This window comes from Gracilinanus agilis, chromosome 4 (genome assembly GCF_016433145.1).
Source record: "Gracilinanus agilis isolate LMUSP501 chromosome 4, AgileGrace, whole genome shotgun sequence".
Taxonomy (NCBI): Eukaryota; Metazoa; Chordata; class Mammalia; order Didelphimorphia; family Didelphidae; genus Gracilinanus; species Gracilinanus agilis.
Window position 1 is genome coordinate 228,377,927 of NC_058133.1, and position 19,877 is coordinate 228,397,803.

The 19,877-nt window shown below is 36.6% G+C and overlaps 1 protein-coding gene across 1 annotated transcript in view; it reads left to right on the forward strand.

The window, feature by feature from the left end:
* SLC38A10 (solute carrier family 38 member 10) overlaps nt 1–19,877 on the forward strand; it is a 75,909-nt gene that overhangs the window by 26,396 nt on the left and 29,636 nt on the right. The window contains exons 7-10 of the mRNA XM_044676494.1: nt 280–382; nt 3,554–3,736; nt 6,944–7,055; nt 8,490–8,596. Coding sequence (XP_044532429.1) covers nt 280–382; nt 3,554–3,736; nt 6,944–7,055; nt 8,490–8,596 — 505 coding nt within the window. The remainder of the gene's footprint in view (nt 1–279; nt 383–3,553; nt 3,737–6,943; nt 7,056–8,489; nt 8,597–19,877) is intronic.

The window sequence follows — 19,877 nt, forward strand, 5'->3', positions numbered from 1 at the left end:
TCCTGTTTCCTTCCCTCTCTTCCTTTCTCCCCTCTCTTTTCTTTCTCTTTGTTTGTTTCTTTGTTTGTTTCTTTCTCCTTCCTTCCTTCCTTCCTTCCTTCCTTCCTTCCTTCCTTCCTTCCTTCCTTCCTTCCTCTCTCTCTCTCTCTTTCTTTCTCTCTCTCTCTCTCTCTTTAAATGAGAGGAGTGTATTAGAAATTTTTTAGCAAGGTTTGGGGCATGTTTTTATTTGGAACTTTACTTTTTGAAATACTTTATCTTTTGCATATTTTTTTGTAGCCAGGTTCTGCCTACCTATGACAGCCTAGATGAACCATCAGTTAAAATAATGAGCTCCATATTTGCTTCATCACTTAATGTGGTCACCACTTTTTACATTATGGTAAGGACCTTTTACGCTTCTCTTTCTCTTTTTTGTATCTCTTCCCCCAAAACTTTCTCTATAAAGCACATACGTATAAGATTAATACATAGTCATTTTTTAAAAGATAATTTTAAATTATCTTTTGTTTTTATATCCCTTACATCTCCTACTATATCCCTTTACCTATGTCCTCTAAGAGAGTCATACCCTATAAGAGAGAAGAATAGATGAAGAAAAATAATTCAGCAAAACTGATGATATATATAATATTCTATACAATGATCCCCCACATTTGCAAAGACAAAGGGAAGATATCACTTAATCTTTATGATTCATGCTGGCTCATAATTTTATGGCACACAATCTTGATTATTTTATTGTTCTTTTGATTTTTTTGTTGTCATTGGACATGTTGTTTTACTTATTCAGCTTTACTTTGTATCAGTTTATGGAACTCTTCCCATGCTTCTTTGTATTTATCACATTCATTATTTCTTACAACACAATGATATTTCATTATATTCAGGAACCACAATTTGTTTAGCCATTCTCTAACCAATGGCCATCTACCTCAAAGGTGTCAAACTCTTGGCTACAAAACTCTCCAGCTACCGGATTGAAATTAAAATATAATTGGGACATATTTAACAAAATGAATAAAACACTGCAATCTGTATAATGTTAATTTGTGGTTTTCTAAGTCAATATTGGTCCAGGGAGATGTTTCTATTTGAGTTTGATGCCACTACTCTACTTTGTTTACCATTTTTTAATGTTATAAAAAATGCTATTATTTGTATTTTGGTGTATATGCAGCTTTTCTTTTTGGCATTGATATTCTTGGTGTGTATTCCTGACAATAGGATCTCTGGGCCAAAAAATATAAACATCATTGATTTTTAACTATTCCAGAGAAAATTATCTATCCTAAAAAAAAAAAAAACATTAGAAGGCTATCTTTAAAATAGTGTTCTCAGTCTTTTTTGAGTATAGATCTTTCACTTTCATCTCACTGTAGCAGACTGGTGAAGCCTATGGACCCTTTCTAAGAATAATTTTTTTTTTAAACCCTTACCTTCCATCTTGGAGTCAACACTGTGTATTGGCTCCAAGGCAGAAGAATGGTAAGGGCTAGGCAATGGGGGGGTTAAGTGACTTGCCCAGGGTCACACAGCTGGGAAGTGGCTGAGGTCAGATTTGAACCTAGGACCTCCCCTCACTAGGCCTGTCTCTCAATCCACTAAGCTACCCACCTTCCCCCAAGAATAATTTTTTTAAATACATAAAAGACATAGTTTACAAAGGAAACCAATTCTTTTAAAATACAGCTACCAAAATAGTAAAAAGCAACAAAAGATAACAATTCTGCTGATCCCATGTTTTGAGAACCTGTGCCTGAGATCCTTGCTATAAGGGGATTTTATATATATAAAATATGTTATATATATATTATATACATTATATAGTTAATATATAGCTTATAGATAAGCTCAGAGTTTGGTATTTTTTAATATAGAGGGTAGATATCTTCTTCCAGTCCCTATTACTAGAAATGATGCTATCCAGTGAATTGGGAACTTTTGTTTAAAAAAATTTTCCTTTTAAGGTCTTTTATTTTTAAAAGGTCTTATTGACTTTTTTTATAGTCATGTTTTCCCAATTGTACTTATCTTTTAACTAAAATAAAAGCATGTAGGAAACTTCCATATGGTGAGTTTTTTAGATCAGTCCCCAATGAAATTGTAGAATCAAAGAGGAGGATGAGAGAAGACTAGATTGTAGCTGAGAAATTGTGAAGGGTTTTCAACAATCTCATATGCTGCTCCATGACACAAAAACTCAATTTTTTATATCAGTATTCTTCTAGTATTGCTAATTGGTTACAAATCATGGAACAACTACTATTTCCAATGAAATAAAATTATAGGTAACCCAAAGAATAACATGTGATGGCTGTTACTTAGCTGTGGCATATTGCATATTGTATGCAACAAGTGGCAGGAAATGCACCATTTAGAAAATGTGTGATCAGAAAAGGAGAGGTAGGCCAGTCCTATAGGAAAAGTGAAGTACAAAGTGCTGTACTAGTCCCATAGAATTTAAAAAAAAAAATTCTTTTTTACTTTTATAAAATTGACAGACATTGATAAATATGAGCATTTCCATATATGAAGAACAGATGATACATATGAAAAAATGACTGCACATTAAGCTGTGACTCTCCACGGTGTGTGGCTTAGTATATTTTTTTATATATATTTCACATTTTACATGATAGTTCTGCACTACCCTACTTGTGTTTATCCTTTTCTGAATTTCCTTCTGCTTCCCTTTGTTTATTATTTTTATTTATTTGTTTTTTTAAAACCCTTACCTTGTGTCTTAGAGTCAATACTATGTCTTGGTTCTAAGTCAGAAGGACAGTAACGGCTTCCCTGGGTCACATAGCTAGGAAGTGTCTGAGGTCAGATTTGAACTCACAACCTCCCATCTCTAGGCCTGGCTCTCTATCCACTGAGCTGCCTAGTTTGCTAGCCACCCCCTCTTCCCAAAAGTATCATTGCCATTTGTCCTCATCACTCTCCCCACTTTCTCCCTTAACTGTCTATCTCCCCCCCAAATAAGCCCTCTTTTGTGACAAATAAGCATAGTCACAAAAAAACACAAATCCACATTTTGTGCCATGTCTAAAGATACATGTTTCATTCTATACCTCTAGTCTATTACCTCTGTTAATAGTTCTTAAGTCGTACGCTGGTATTTTCCTTCATTGTTGTAGTCATTGTATAGTTTTTGATCACTTTACTCTGCATCTATATACAAATCCTAAACTGGGAACTTTAGACATTTTCTTGTCATTATTGCATTTGGAAGGAAATTATGGTTAATAAAATTTAATCTCATTTCAACTTCTTTTAGTGTTTTCATTTATATTATTGTTGTCATTGTGCATGTCTACTGTCTTTGGTCTTGTATTGGCTGATTTTCTCTCTTTAGAGAAGGTTTACCAAAGTACAAGACTGAACAAACGATTTAATATAATACTTCTTTCCTTAAAGAAATTGGGTACACTGAAGGCCTTTTTGAAATGTGGGCCATTACATAGGAACTCTTATTTGCCCTTCTGCATTAGATTACATGCTGATCAGAACTGTCTTCCTACCTATCATTTCTCTTCTACTTGGACAGGTAGGATTTTTTGGCTATGTCAGCTTTACAGAAACTATTGCTGGTAATGTGTTAATGAACTTCCCTTCCAATCTGGTGACTGAGATGATTCGAGTGGGATTTATGATGTCAGTGGCTGTTGGGTTTCCCATGATGATTCTGCCATGCAGACAAGCTTTGAATACTCTTCTCTTTGAGCAGCAGGTAAGATTCTTTTGTAACTAGTGGTAGAAGAAAAAGTTGGAGTCATTTTCATGAATTTAATCTGGATCCTTTTCAGCCTTTAGAAGGCTGAACTTTAGAAGTTCTCTTGTTTTCCTGTTAGGTAGAACTTTTGCTATTATTGTCCAACCTTTGTTAAGTAGATATTTAGCACTTTTAATAGGAATTTGGTTTATTTAACTTGGAGAAAAGAATATGATAACAACATTGAAGTGTTTGAAGGATTTCATGTAGAATTCCTTTCAATAAGTATTAAATGCCTCCTGTATGCACTATGTTAGATGTTGGAGATACAAAATTTAGATGGCTCTTGCCTCCATGGAGTTTATAATCGTGTAGAAATCTAAGGGAAGAGACATTAGGTTTGTTTTGCTTGGCTCCAAGAGTATGACTAGAACTAATTGGTTGAAGTTACAGTAAAATGGATTTTAGCCTAGGATAAGGAAAAACTTCCTAGCAATTAGAATTGCCCCAGCTGTCCCAATATGGAGTGGGCTGCTTGAGGCACACTGAGTTCTGTTTTATCAGAAGTCTTTAAGCTGGGCCTAGATTGATTACCTGTCAGTATGTTGGGGGAGGGGATTCATGATTTGATAAGCAGTGAATTAAATGACCTATGAGGTCCTTTCTAATTCTGTGATTCTACCTTTTATCCTACATTTGACTTTTAGAAGAAGGAGACAAATGACATAAAAAACAAGCTGATATTAGGAATTGGTTAAGAAAAGCAACTTACAGGATAATGTTTTAGAGTCAGGAGAGAGTCAGCCCATTCCCCAATATCTTTTGTATCTTTAATATTGTTCAACTGATAAGCCAGAATGAGATGCCTGAGACACTGTAAGATCCTGAACCAGCAAAGGAAGATTCAAATTATGTTCAATATTTACTAAGGCAAGAAAGAGGATGGGAATATTTTAGAGATTTTTCAGTAATAGGTTGAATTTCAAAAGGTCTACTGGTTATGCCCCTGAGTTATATGGAAAATTTATTTAATTGGAAAACCCCATTCCACAAGCACTTTGATTAATTGAATTTTTACTATATGTTGTTGTAATAATATTGCCCCAATCTGTAGAGAGCATTGCTCTGGAAATATCCCACCATCAATCCTTGTTGATGCATTCCGCTGTACCTTTTGGAAGAAAGTGATTCAGCATAGCTTTGTAGGGCCATCTGAAAATGAAGCAGCCCTTCCTATGCTTTAGTAGCCTAAAGAATACTTTTCTTACATTCTTTTTGGCCCAGAGTCTGATCCCCTCTTCCCCCTCCCCCAAACCTGAGCTAATTTTACTGAAGCCCTGGAACTTTGGAACCATGTTGGTTTGTGTAAGTGGTTTGGCTGATGGAGAAGAACGCCAAGAGCAAACTGCAGAGCTCAGGATAGCCAAAGAAATGATTGTTCTTCTACTTCTGTAGGAAGGAAGGAAATCCTGGAGCGACTCTATGACTCTTCAAAGTATTCCTTCTCTTTTCTGAAGGTTTTTTTGCCCTTATTACTACTCCTACCCTGAACACATCCTGACTGGCTCATCCTGGGCAGATCACTGAACTTTGCAGTGTTCTAAACAGCTCTAAGATTCTCAATTGCAGAAAAGATGCTAACTTGCCATGGTCTAAAGAGTTTCTTTATCTGGGAGTTTGCTGTATCAGTGAAGTCATAGGCCCAGTTCCTCTTCCTATTTTTACTGCTTTTAAATTGGATTTTTCTTATAGCTTAGTTTAAGTTGCAAGTCTCTGGGGCTGGGATTATGATCATGCCACTTAATGGCACTCGTTGAATATTTTGAAATAACAAAATATCTTTTGTATAACTTTAGATTTATAAAAGGATAGGTGGTCTTTATAGATGGTAAAACTATGACCATTTTAATTGCTTAGTGTCCTTATAGAACAGAAAAAAAACAACTCCAGAAACTGCTGTTTCTGTTGGAATTTACAGCAATGCTTTAAACTCCTTTTTATACTTTCTCTCTACAAGTTGAATCTGGTGCTTAGTACACTAGTTACTTATCTTTCATTTGTCATGTAAGCACCTAATTTTAAAGTAATACACAATCGAGGTCAGCGGGGGAGGAGAAATTCTTATTAGAAAGGCAGGACTAATGTTATACTGCAGTTGATATTTTCTCACAGTTAAATTCTGGCTAGATGTTTCCATTCCTTTGGATTTGTAGCTTTTTTTACTATTTCACATGAATTTTTTTTCTTAGTTCTAGTTACCAAATGAAAAAAAAAAGACCAATTTCAAATGAAAATGATATGAAATATAAAGTGATAAAGGTACCATTTTGGGGTAATGCATAACTTCTAGAGTTGGGCCCTGGTCATTTTTTAACTTGAGAAATACTGTATGCCAAAGATTTATTCTCCTAAGTACTGGATAATTCAAAATTATGGGAATTTTCTCCAATTTTTGTTGGAGGTAGTTAGTACAGTAGATATTCTTTGCCCAGGAAATTTCACACATGAGAAGTTTGTGATTCCTTCTTATGCCCATGGATAGTCTGCTTTCAGTGAACTAGCGTTTCTTGTTTGTTTAAACTCTGAAAAAAAAAAGACAAATCAGCGTAACTCCTTGGAGGTGGGAATCAGAGATTTGGCCTTTGGATGTGCTACCAGTGTTATACTTTGTTGTACTTCCTGCCTTTGGTTTCCCCCTGGAGCTTACCAATGAGTGTTTCCTATCACTCTGTTAAGAAGTTGGTTAGATAGGTTGGCGCATATGATATTCCACCTGCTAACTTTAACAATCTGAGATGTCAGAGATACCCCTCTGGAGTGGTGCTGCTCCCTGTCCAACAGTAGAGCCTTCCTACTCCACTCTTTTATTTTTCTCCTTGTTGTGGTGCTGAAAGAAAAAAAGCAAATGGAAGGATTTGCCCTTAATATTTCAAGAAGAATTTGTAAAGTTTACATTTCATACAGGATGTGAAATAGCAGCTTTTGCCATTTTGCAGGTTCAAGTTGCATTTTCACATTAAGATTGCTCAACCAAATCTAATTGAGCCGTTAACACTTACCTACATAGACTATTGAATCGTCAGATGAAATCACCATTTCAGCCCCATTTAAGAGTTTCTGTCTGGTGTCTGGAGTAGGACCCTTTGAGTAATTGCTTTACAGGAGAATCATAGGGAGAAAGCAGTAATTTCAGAACTTAGTGTCTTTTGATTTTCTTTCATGTAGCAAAAAGATGGTACCTTTGCGGCTGGAGGTTATATGCCCCCTCTACGGTTTAAGGCTCTCACTCTTGGAATCGTGTTTGGAACCATGGTTGGTGGAATCATGATCCCAAATGGTAAGACAGGAAGGCTATTTGAGATGGCTTTCTTCCAGTTTTTTTCCTTTTTTCCTTTAATCTTTAGATATCCTAGCCCAGAAGGTTTTGGACACTAACTCCTGCATTGCATAACCTGCTACACAAAAACTTTTGAGTTTCCAACCAAAAATATTTAGAATTTTTTTAATCACCTTTCTCTATAATTTCATATAATTGGAAGTGGTTGGAAGCCCCCTAAGTTGTTTTTTTTTTCCCATTTTTTTTTTAAATTAAACCCTTACCTTCCATCTTGGAGTCAATATTGGCTCCAAGGCAGAAGAGTGGTAAGGGCTAGGCAATGGGGGTTAAGTGACTTGCCCAAGGTCATACAGCTGGGAAATTTGAAACTAGGATCTCCCGTTTCTAGGCCTGGCTCTCAATCCACTGAGCTACCCAGCTGCCCCTAAGTTGTTTTTTTATCTTAATGGACTAGGAAAGATAAAACTTCAACTTATTAGTAGAAATGATAAAAGTACCTCAAAATGTGCTCTTATGATTACAGAGGTAGAGACTCTTAGTGCAAAAGATTTATCCATGAAAGTTGTTTATAAGATGAATTGCTATAAAGTGGATCACTTCTTAACAGTACCTTATTATTTCTGATATGTACTCCTAGGGCAAAAATTTGGCTATTAGCAAAATGTACTGCTTGTTGTCTCGATCTGTAAGCAAAAAAAAGGTCTTTTTGTTTATGAGACTTTGAGAAAATATCCAGTGCATGCAAAAAAAAAAAGTTAGATGCCCAATCCTGACCCTAATATAAAGGATCATTCTGGTATAAACTCTGAGCCCTTGCCTCATTCTCCTTCATAAAAGGAGATAGTTTTCCTTGTTTTCTAACTTAACAAGTGACAGAAAGCAGATGAGATTTCTAATTCTTTAAATGTTAGGAATCATGTACAGTTAGAAGTTCCATAGTCACTTCACAAGGATTTACAAATTGGGGATTCCTCCCATATTGGACCAGGATAAGTGATCTATGAGTCCTAGAGATGTATATTTGAATCCTAACACAGTTTCTTATTAGTTGTATTATTTAACCTCTCCATGCCTCATTTTCTTTATTTGTAAAATGGGAATAATAATATGTAAACACTACTTACTACCATAATGAACAAAGTGCTTTGCAAACCCTAAAAGTGTTACAAAGCACTTTTTGCACTTTCTTTATCTGAGCATTCTACCACTTGTAGATCTAGAAGCTGGAATTTAGTGAGGTAAGGTTAGGATCAAAGTAGGGGATTAAAACTTCTGCCTTCCTGATTCTACCCACACTCTAGTACACTGCTCTTAGATAAATTAATGGTGACTTGCTGATCTGAAAACTTAGTGAAATCTTGCTTTCACTTCCTCAGAGATTGGCTTCATATTTTTATTCTCTTTCATTCACTCATTTGCTTTTCTTATTTCTAGTGGAGACGATCCTAGGCCTTACAGGTGCTACAATGGGAAGTCTCATCTGTTTCATCTGTCCTGCTCTTATTTATAAGAAAATCCATAAGAATGGCCTTTCCTCACAGGTCAGTAGAACAAATTAGCTAACTTCTCTGTTCTCTAATGCTGGAAGCATTATGGATTTATCTTCATCGGGGACCTAAGACCCAGAATCCACACATACATTGCAATAGGAAACATCTTAGTTGAAGAAGTAGTGATGGTCTCCCAGCTTAATGATTGTGAGCAGACTCCTTGATATGCTTTTGGAAAGCTTTACTTTTTATCTCCCTGACAGAAAATGGAGTGTTGGTATTAGATGGGGAGTATTCCATTTCAGGGAGTTCAGGTTCTGTTCCCATAGAATGGGAAGCAGAGACCTGTTGGCACAAATCCAATAGTCTGTTAATTTAAACCTGTCTGGCTGTACCAGAAAAACCATACTTTTTAGCCATGTAAAATTGCTCTTGGACCATGATCCCAAAGAGAGAAAGAGAGAGAGAAAGAGTGTGTGCTGTGTGTGTGTGTATTTGTTTGTTTGTATATTCATTCATTTATCTATCTATTTATTTATTTGTCTGTTTATTTATTTATGTTTTTATATATCCCACATATCTAAACTCTTATCAAAGGAGAAAATACTTGTAAAACATGAAGGATATTACCTGGCACAAAGAAAGTGTTACATTAATATTATTGTTGTTGTCATTATTCTTGCCATTTCTACCTCTACATCATCTTTTTCATTTGACCTCTTCTTTCTTAGCCTCATTTTAGTTCAGACCTTCTTCACCTCTGTTATTGCAATGACCTTCATATTGTTCTCCCAACTTCAGCTCCATGTAAAAATGCACATGGCTGGAGGAAAGATAGTGCTGCATTAATATTCTGTTAAGACTTTTATTCTTGAGAAAGATGAGAGAGGTGGTTAGATCTATTTTTTTATTGTCTTTTGATAGACACCTTAGTGATTTTGAAATATACTGTATATATCTGTATACCTTTGATCTTTTTCACTGGATTACATATATATATTATCTTAGGTTTTGACTGAATCAGATAGTAAGCCTCTTACCTTAGTTTACTTTGTACTTGTCCCTCAGTGGTTTGGTATGACTCTTAGCATTACTTTTTTTTTTTTTTTTAAACCCCTTACCTTCCATCTTGGCAGAAGAGTGGTATGGGCTAGGCAATGGGTGTGAAGTGACTTGCTCAGGGTCACATAACTAGGAAGTGTCTTGAGGCCAGATTTGAACCCAAGGCCTCTGGGCCTGGTTCTCAATCCACCTAGCTTCCTTCTTAGCATTACTTTTAAGTACTGTTATTTTGGAGCCAGCTTGTGGAGTGTAAGATATTTTTGATAGGTCTTATAAAAAAAGAAGTATCCATACTTTTTGCATTTTTAATAGTGTATATGGTAGGTTTCATAAGAAAGAAATGTGTGCCATTTAAAATCACTTGGGATACTTGGAACTACATTTCCTGTGATCCCTAATGGGTTTCCTGTTTTGGATGACGTATTCAAGGTGAGGGACTGTTTGAAATTAGGGGGAAGTGACTTGGAACTTCCTCTTTAGTGACCTGAGCTCGAGGAGAGAGGAAGGTAAATGGCTGAGGTGAGGTTGGAATAGGTTTTTCTTACAGGCGCGTGGTCAGTTTATCTCTATCAGCATGGCTTTTATTAAAATACTATTCTTCCTTTTGATCTCAACCATCATCATTTTTAATCAATAACAAATGTTTGTCGTCATTTTCACAAATCAGTCTAGATCACCCACCATTGGTCTATGTTCCAACATTCCAGTGCTTTCCCTCGGGCTCTTGACACAGTCTTGAGTGATAGTCTAGATTTTCAGTAGAAACAAATAACACTGGTCAAAAATTATACAGGCTCAGCAGAAGAATTCTTTGTGATAAAGTTAAATTACCCTCCCAACAAGATGAGTCAGCAGGTTGTCAGCTTGAAGGCAGTTGTCAACTGTCGTTACAGATTTCCATGTGACCTGAAAAGTTGGTCATAAGGCCAAGAAAATAAACAATGCATGTAATTTTAAAAAGGGAAAAAATTTACATACAATTACTTGTCCCTTCCCTTCCCCTCTTTGCCACTGAATTAAAAAAAAAAAGAAAATTCTCATCATAAGCATGCATTGTCTAACAAAACAAATTCTTACATTGGCCGTGCCTAAAAATGTATGTTTCTTTGTATTTTAAATTTATCACCTCTTTGCAGAAGGTAAGTAGAGTGTAAGAAAAAATTTCTAGTAGGCTGATGACTTGTATGGAGAAAGTAGGCAGTTTGATTTCTTAATAGTTCTATAGTGTTTCTAATAAAAAGACAGTTGTATTGATTACATAATCAACCATTACGATAAAAAATAATAAAGGCTGTTATAAATATAGAAATTAGTATTTTAATTAAAGCCATGCTGATAGATAAAGTCATTAGACCATGCGCTTGTAAGAATTCAAAACTGCCGCCTCCATTTTGTTACCTCCTGTCTCTTCCTGAGTCTGCTAGCCCAAGAGGGCTTCCTTTTGGATACTCCTCCCATTTAAACTGTCCTCTGCATGGTGACGCAGGCGTCACCACGCCCAAAGAACCGGAAACAGAAACCCGTTGGACCACGGGAAATGTAGTTTGATAGTTCCCACGTTTCCATAGAAAATATATAGATATACTTTTAAATGGCATTTCTCAAATTTCAATTAACATTTCCCCCTGAGGTCCGGCAAAAAAAAAAGTTGGTCTTTTTTCTTTGCTGGACCTGTAAACATAGTCAACTTCTAAAATTTTAGGAATTTGGGGGATAAAAGAAATGGATAAACAAATGGATAAAACTAGCCGCATTGACAAAAAACCAATTTGGGGGCAGTCCCCTATTGGCATAACAGTGTACAATTAGAACAAATTGCATTCAACTCAATTTCCACTCCCCATAGTTCAATCAACTGCACCCCAAAGTTCAAATTTTGGTCTTCATGGTACAGTGAAGGCTTTTCAGGCATCTTCATGGTGTCTTCACCAAACAGGTTCGTAGTCTGGATTCTGGGGAGATGGCAAGATCCTTATCCTGAAATTATTCTCAAAAGAATTTAAACTTTACATTATAGATTATAAAACATACATTTTCTTCTGAGATTTATACACAACATTAATTGAATGTACCTAGAAAGCATGGCATCGTATTCTTTTTTATTTTTAAACCCTAATCTTCCATCTTAGAATCAATATATTGGTTCCAAGGCAGAAGAGCAAAAAGGCCTAAGCAGCAGGGTTGGGGGGTGGGGTTAAGAGTACCCAGAATCACACAGCTAGAAAGTGTCTGTGGCGTAATTTGAACCCAGGATTTCCATCCTTAGGCCTTGTTCTCAATCCACTGAGCCACCAGCTGCTCCCTCCATGGAATTTTATTGGTAATGACACTGGAGTAGTTTTGCCATTTCCTCCCAGCCTGGCTGTCAGTCAATTCACTGAGCCATCTAGTACTCTTTTTCAAAAAAAATTTTTTTTTCAACTCTTACCTTCTTAGAATCAAAACTATGCATTGGGCTAGTAAGGGCTAGGCAATGGGGGTTAAGTGACTTGCCCAGGTTCACATAGCTAGGAAGTATCTGAGGCCAGATTTGAACCTAGGATCTCCAGTATTTAGGCCTGGCTCTAAATCTACTGAGCCACCCAGCTGCTCCCAATGTATTTCTTTTGATCAGCCAAAATCCATTTTCCCAGGCTCCCCTCTGTTCCCTTTCCCTCCCCACTGAAAATATAAGAAAAAACCCATTACAAACATAGAGTCAGCCAAGAAAATTTCTAGTTTGGCAGTGTCCAAAAAGATATTCGTATCATTATGAACCCTAAGTCTTTCACCTCTCTATCTGGAGGTGGCAGCATGTTTCATCATTAGACCTCTGGAATCCTACTTGGTCATTACACTGATAAGAGCTTAGCACAGTAGTATTCCATTATATTTATATCCCATAACTTGTTCATCATTCTCTCAATCTATGGCATCTCCTCAGATTTCCATTCTTTATTCCTTCAAAAAGTTCTATAAATATTTTTGTGCATCCTTAGATCTTATTTTGCTTAGAACTAACCCCTCCCTTAATCTAGCCTCTCTCCAGTTCTTCTTTCCCTCCTTTACCCCTTTCCTTCCTGTTTCTCTGTTGAGTGAAAAATATATTTTTATATACAGCTGTATTTATATGTGTATTTTTCCTTCTTTTGACAACTTCAGATGAGAATGAAGTTCAAGTGTCAGCTATTCTCCCTCCTTCTTCCTTTTTTGTATAAATGTCTACTCGTATACCCTGATTATGTGAGATAATTTTCCCTAACCATACTTTCCTTTTTCTTCCATAGCCTGTACTCCAGTGTCTTCCTTCTTCTCTTTGCATTCTTAAGATGACGAAGACCTAACAGAATCCCCCGCCCCCTCCCCGTCTTGTCTAATTGAGCTCCCTCTATGAACTATGATTTCTAGTTACAGTTAAGAGGGGGCACACATCTCCCCATATTTAAATATAAGCAACTTATCTTTGTTTAGTCCTTTATCATTGTTCATTCATGTTTTATCTTTTTATAATTCTCTTCACTTCTATGTTTCATAGTTTCTCCACAACGCTAGTCTTTTCATCAGGAATGTTTTTAGAAGTTCTCTTTCTTTAAAGGTCCATTTTTTCCTTTATGACATTATATTCAGTTTTGCTGGATAAGTTATTCTTGGAATATTATGTTTCAAGTTTTCACTCCTTTGTAGTGGTGGGTGCTAAATTGTATATGATCCTGACTGTGGCTTCTTGGTACTTAAATTCTTTCTGGCTCTTGGCAGTATTTTTTCTTTGACCTGAGTTCTGCTACACTTCTGGAGGGAAGGTCTGGGCTGATCTTGGTGCTTTCTTAGGGTATTGAGTGTTGTCTCAGAGTCAGGTTTGAGACCTACAAGCTTAGTGGTCTGATCTAGAATAAAGTCTTATTGCTGCTTCCTATTTTGCCCTGGATCTGTGACCCAAGTATTACCGACAAAACTGCCAATTCTCACCTGTTATTCTCACCATAATGCATTTGGGACTTCCTCTTGTGCTGCTCTGCAACCTTTCCCCGGCTGTTGAAGCGCTCTGCACAGTGTCCTCCTACCATAATCTGAATCTGGTATCCACAGCCCTTCCTGTCTGTTGCTCTGTGCCAGCTAGGTAGAACAAATGACTCACTGTGACTTTTTCTGCATTTCTCCATCAAGGTTTGGTCTGGTACATTTTCGAGATCTGTTTGATAGAGTTCGTCAAGGGGAGCCCAATGCAATTTTTCTTCTCACTCCACTATCTTGGCTCCCCTCTGCCTCACATGGTACTATAGATTGCAAGCAGATCCTCCATATCCTTAAAACCTTTCAGTAGATCTTACCATTCTCACAAGCTATCATCTTATATTTTTCCTGCTTTTCTTAGGCAAACTCCTTAAAAAAGATTTCTATACTGTTCTCTTTTTCCTTTTTTTTATCAGCCTTTTGTAAACTGGTTTCTGATCTCATCACTTAACTTGGAACTACTCTCTTAAAAATTAGCAGTAATTTTCTAATTGCCAAATCTGATGAGCTTTCCTCAGTCTTCATCTTTCTTGATCTTTCTGCTGCATCTGACCCTGTTAACCACCCTGTCCTTCTGGATATCCCTTAGAGACATCTTAAATTTGACATGCCCCAAATAGAACTTACTCCTAAACCTACCCTTCTTCCAAACTTCCCTGTTTCTGTTGAAGACACTACATTCCAGCCTCCTCGGTTCATAACCTTGGCATTATTCTTGACCCCTCACTCTCTGTCGTTCTCCATATCCATTTAGTTGCCAGATTTTGCTTTTTTCTGTATCTGTAAGCCTTGCCTCTGACTCCTCTCTACTCCTTCAACCTCTTTCCCAAATTATTACAATGGTCTTCTGATCACTCTCCCAGCCACAAGTTTCTCTCCACTCTAATTTATCCTCCATAAGCTGCTCAAATTATTTTCCTTTAGGATATATTAACTATGCCACTCCCCTTTCTAGTAAACTCTGGTGACTCCCTATTTTCTCTTTTTTCCCTATTTTTCAAAACCTGGCCTTAACTCATCTTTCCAGGTTCATTGTACATTACTTCTTCTATAGCCTGTAGTTTAGCCAAACTGGTCTCATACATGGCCCTTTATCCCTCCCTTCTCCATGCCTTTTTATCTGCAGTCCCCATGCTTAGAATGTACTCCTCACACTTCTGCCTCAGAGATTTCTGTTTTTTTCTTCAAGATAATAGCTCAACCACCACCTTCTATATGAAGATTTTCTGATCCCTTCCAAATGTTGGTGCATTTATTATCTTTATATTTACTCTTCATAAGCTTGTTGTATACCCTATTCAAATGTAAGCTACTTGAGAGTAGGGATTGTTTTCATTCTTTGTATTTATATCTCCATTCCCCATCACAGCTCCTGATTGGTGTTCTTGACCCCAAAATGACACAGTTCTGGCCCTTGAAGAGGCAACAGTATGGATAACTGGAATATCACAACCAAGGGATATAGCTACAGATGAAAATATGTGAAAGTGAACTAGTTCCTTTTTTTAATGTAAAACTTGTTCCAAGAGATCCATAAAGCCTTGGCATTTTTCTTCATAGCTAATAGCTGTCCTCTTTGCTAAATCTTTTTACTTTCTCAGTATCCCCTCCTATACTTTTTCAATCAGGACAGATTAAATATTAAGCCTTAAAATCTGTTGGCAAATCCTAGAGTTAGAACCACATTGGGGTGGCCAAGCCTGGTTTCTTCCATTCTGTCAGATTCTACTCTTTTTTGTTTGTCATTGTTTTTTGATGGGTGTTGAAAATCTTGTATTTTTGCTTACTAATCTAAAATTGTATGCTTCTATAGCCATCTCAAGGGCTATTCAATCACCTTTATCCCTTTCCCTATTCCTGAAATATGAATGCCTACTTAGATGCCACCTCTGACTTTTTAGAAAGGTGATGGGGACTGTCTATACCTATCCTGCTTCCTGAATTCTTTCCTTTGTACAATGAAAAATTAAATAGAAAGCTGAATTAAAAGCAAACTAATTTTATTATATGACTCATTTTTGCATGGATTGGGGTGTGCTGTGGGTCAAATGATGACTCTTAAAACTATTTTAAAAAATGAGGACTCTTAAAACTATTAAAAAAAATTCACCACCCCAAACTCATGGTCATATAATTGTGGTAGTTTTGTCTTCTTTGTTACAGGTTCCCTTGTTTTTTGTTTCACCAAAGAGAAGGAAAGAGAGTTGGGAGTGTGGCACATCCCCAGATGTTTTAGTCAGTTAGCAAAGTGTGTATAAATCTGCAAGTGAGCTGTTAATTATTATAAACAATTGGTCAGTCAGTAACTGGTAGCTAGCCAAAACCTAGGAATTACAGCTTGAAGAAAGCAAAGGGGATGGTTTAGTTAAGACTTGGTATTTTGGAAAGACAACCAGGTAACTGAGCAAGGAAGAAATGTTTAAGAGCTTCAAACTAGACTGGTGGAGTTGTGAAAGAATTGAAAAGTTGTTATCTTTATTGTTGGTCAGCCTTTTAGTGTCATTTTTGCTGCTCTTGTAAAGCAGATTTTATCTCCTGCTTATTTTCTTGTTGGCTCCAATTTTGCCAACAATATGTTAAGCTGCCTGTGGAGAAATCTTGAACTGAGGAACATACTTTGTGAGTTCATATTGAATAAAAACGTTAGGTTCAATAAACAAAATCCATAGCTCTCACAGAGAGGTAAATTAAGATTTATTTCCGTGTTGGGGCTTGATTTCTTGAATCAGCTTTGTCAACCTTTGTCTTGCTTTTTTTACCTTTCCAAATCAACCCTTCTTTGATGGAAGATCATTTTAGAATAGTTTTGTTTTGGAAAAACAGTTTAACTTTGAGCTTTTTAAGTGAAGGTGTTTAGCTTTGTACTTATATCCTGAGGTTGAATTAATTGTGAAGGGTAAAATTTTATGAATCTCACAAGTAAGTAATGCATCTATTCTTATTGATAGAATGGGAGTCTTATCCAACTTGACAGAGAACTACTTCTTCCCTAGAAAGTAAGTGGATATAAGTGGAATGTTTCAGCTCTTTGCCCCTGAAACTCAGGATTTCACCTTTCAATCCATTGTCTTATTTCTATGGTTTAAAATCCATCTATTTGTATAATGCCTTTTGGTCTATAGCTGGTTATACTGGTTCCTAGGCATTGCAGAACACTTGTCTTGACAAAGTCAAAATATATTGTGTCCATAGGCACTGAAAGTTAACCTTCCTCCACCTTCAAATTTATTTAATTAATTAATTTAGAATATTTTTCCATGGTTGCATGATTCATGTTCTTTCCTTCCCCTCCTCCCTCCCCCCTCCTGTAGCCAATGAGCAATTCCACTGGGTTTTACATGTATCATTGAGTTAACTTTTATTTTGGTGAGCAATTTTTTTTTAATATCTGAAAGTTGAGAGTTGAAATGCATCATTCAAAGATGTGGGTGAGATATTGCCTTTGGCTTGTCAATTTCCAATCAAAATGTGAAATGATGTTCATGTTAAAATAGGGCAACATAAAATTACCAAATAAATATTTGTGTCGGAAGCATTTTAGAGATGATCTAAAAAGATGGTTTGGAGATGAGGAGACTGAGAATAACTATACATAGAATGTCCCATTGACACTGGTGGGAGACATATATTGTACAAGGGTAATTGTGAAAAGATGCTGAGGCTCATACTTGCCTTAGCAGCATCTTTCCATTATTGTTTTAGAATGGTCTTCCCTCCCATGACCTGCTGGTGGTGTGGGAGATAGTGGGAGCAAGAAAAGTTCTTCATTCTCATTTAAGTGCTCTTACTAAGATCTGGTCATTATCCTGTTGATGTTATGGGAAGCCCAACAAAGAAGATAAATTTTTTTGTTGCTTTCCAGCAAGGTAATTTCTGCTGTGGACTAGATGAATACTAAAATGCATGCTGATTCCATTTCGCTAATGGTTAGTCACCTGCACATGTGGAGGAGTTTTAAAATAGATTAACTCTTTGATGATAGCATTGATTTTTTTTGACTCTATAAAATAATGACTTCCTGAGTTCTTAGTGAAAGGATTTCCAAGTTTAAAGGCAACTGAACTAAAACTCTTATCAGGAAGCTAAGCTCTCTTGGGTCTTCTAGATTAAGCCTCCAGTTCTACCACTTAGACTCTTTTCTATCCCACTTCACTCTTTTGCTCTTCTGCACTGGAACACAGCTTTGAAGCTGGGAGTTTGGAGCAACTTAGATCAAAAGGAAAAGTAGACAGCGGTAAATTACCATAGTGTAGGATAAATAATTGGAATTAACAAGGGGGATCTTTGTTCTATCCAAAAGAGATGACATTAACTATTGGCATCATGCTTCTGGTAATTCCTTTATTGTGTAGGGTTTTCTACACCAAACCCTAGTCATGGCTTCACTAGGGATTTAGGTGTCCTTTTATGACCTCTGCTACTTGGTCTGTAAACTGTTGTGCTCCATAAATTTTTTTAAACATTTATTAATATTCATTTTTGACCTGTTTACATGCTTCATACCCCTTTTTTCCCCTTCACACTCCCCCCCCCCCGCTATCCCCCCACCCATGACCAACGCACATTTCCACTGGTTGTAACTTGTATCCTTGTTCAGGGCCTATTTCCATATTGTTGTTAGTTGCATTGGTGTGGTTGTTTCCAGTCTACATCCCCAATCATGTCTGCCTCAACCCATGCATTCAAGCAATTCTTTATCTTCTATGTTTCCTCTCCTGCAGATCTTCCTCTGAATGTGGGTAGCGTTCTTTACCATACATCCCTCAAAGCTGTCTTGTGTCATTGCATTGCTGCTGGTACAGAAGTCCATTACATTCGATTTTACCATAGTATATCAGTCTCTGTGTACAGTGTTCTTCTGGCTCTGCTCCTTTCGCTCTGCATCAGTTCCTGGAGGTCTTTCCAGTTCACCTGGAACTCCTCCAGTTTATTATTCCTTTTAGCACAATAGTATTCCATCACCCGCATATACCACAGTTTGTTCAGCCATTCCCCAATTGAAGGACATACCCTCATTTTCCAGGTTTTTGCCACTACAAAAAGCGCAGCTATGAATATTTTCATACAAGTCTGTTTATCTATGATCTCTTTGGGGTACAAACCCAGCAATGGTATGGCTGGATCAAAGGGCAGGCATTCTTTTATAGCCCTTTGAGCATAATTCCAAATTGCCAGCCAGAATGGTTGTATCATTTCACAACTCCACCAGCAATGCATTAATGTCCCAATTTTGCCACATCCCCTCCAGCATTCATTACTCTCCCCTTCTTTCATTTTAGCCAATCTGCTAGGTGTGAGGTGATACCTCAGAGTTGTTTTGATTTGCATTTCTCTAATTATTAGAGATTTGGAACACTTTCTCATGTGCTTATTGATACTTTTGATTTCTTTATCTGAGAATTGCCTATTCATGTCTCTTGCCCATTTTTCAATTGGGGAGTGGCTTGATTTTTTATACAATTGCTTTAACTCCTTGTATATTTGAGTAATTAGACCCCTGTCAGAGTTTTTCGTTATAAAATTTTTTTCCCAATTTGTTGTTTCCCTTCTGATTCTGACTACATTGTTTTTGTTGTATAAAAGCTTTTTAGCTTGATATAATCAAAACCATTTAATTTACATTTTGTAATTTTCTCTAACTCTTGCTTGGTTTTAAAATCTTTCCTTTCCCAGAGATCTGATAGGTATACTATTTTGTGTTCACTTAGCTTATTTATAGTTTCCCTCTTTATATTCAGGTCATTCACCCATTCTGAATTTATCTTGGTGTAGGGTGTGAGATGGTGATCTAAACCTAATCTCTCCCATATTGTTTTCCAAATTTCCCAGCAGTTTTTGTCAAATAGTGGATTCATGTCCCAAAAGTTGGACTCTTTGGGTTTATCATACACTGTCTTGCTGACGTCATTAACCCCAAGTCTATTCCACTGATCCTCCCTTCTATCTCTTAGCCAGTACCATATTGTTTTGATGACTGCTGCTTTATAGTATGGTTTAATATCTGGTACTGCAAGGCCCCCTTCCTTCACATTTTTTTTTTCATTATTTCCCTTGATATTCTTGATCTTTTGTTATTCCAAATGAAATTTGTTATAGTTTTTCCTAATTCAGTAAAGAAGTTTTTTGGTAATTTGATAGGTATGGCACTAAATAGGTAAATTAATTTGGGTAGAATGTTCATTTTTATTATGTTAGCTCATCCTACCCATGAACAATTAATGGCTTTCCAATTGTTGAGATCCAGTTTTATTTGTTTGGAAAGTGTTTTGTAGTTGTTTTC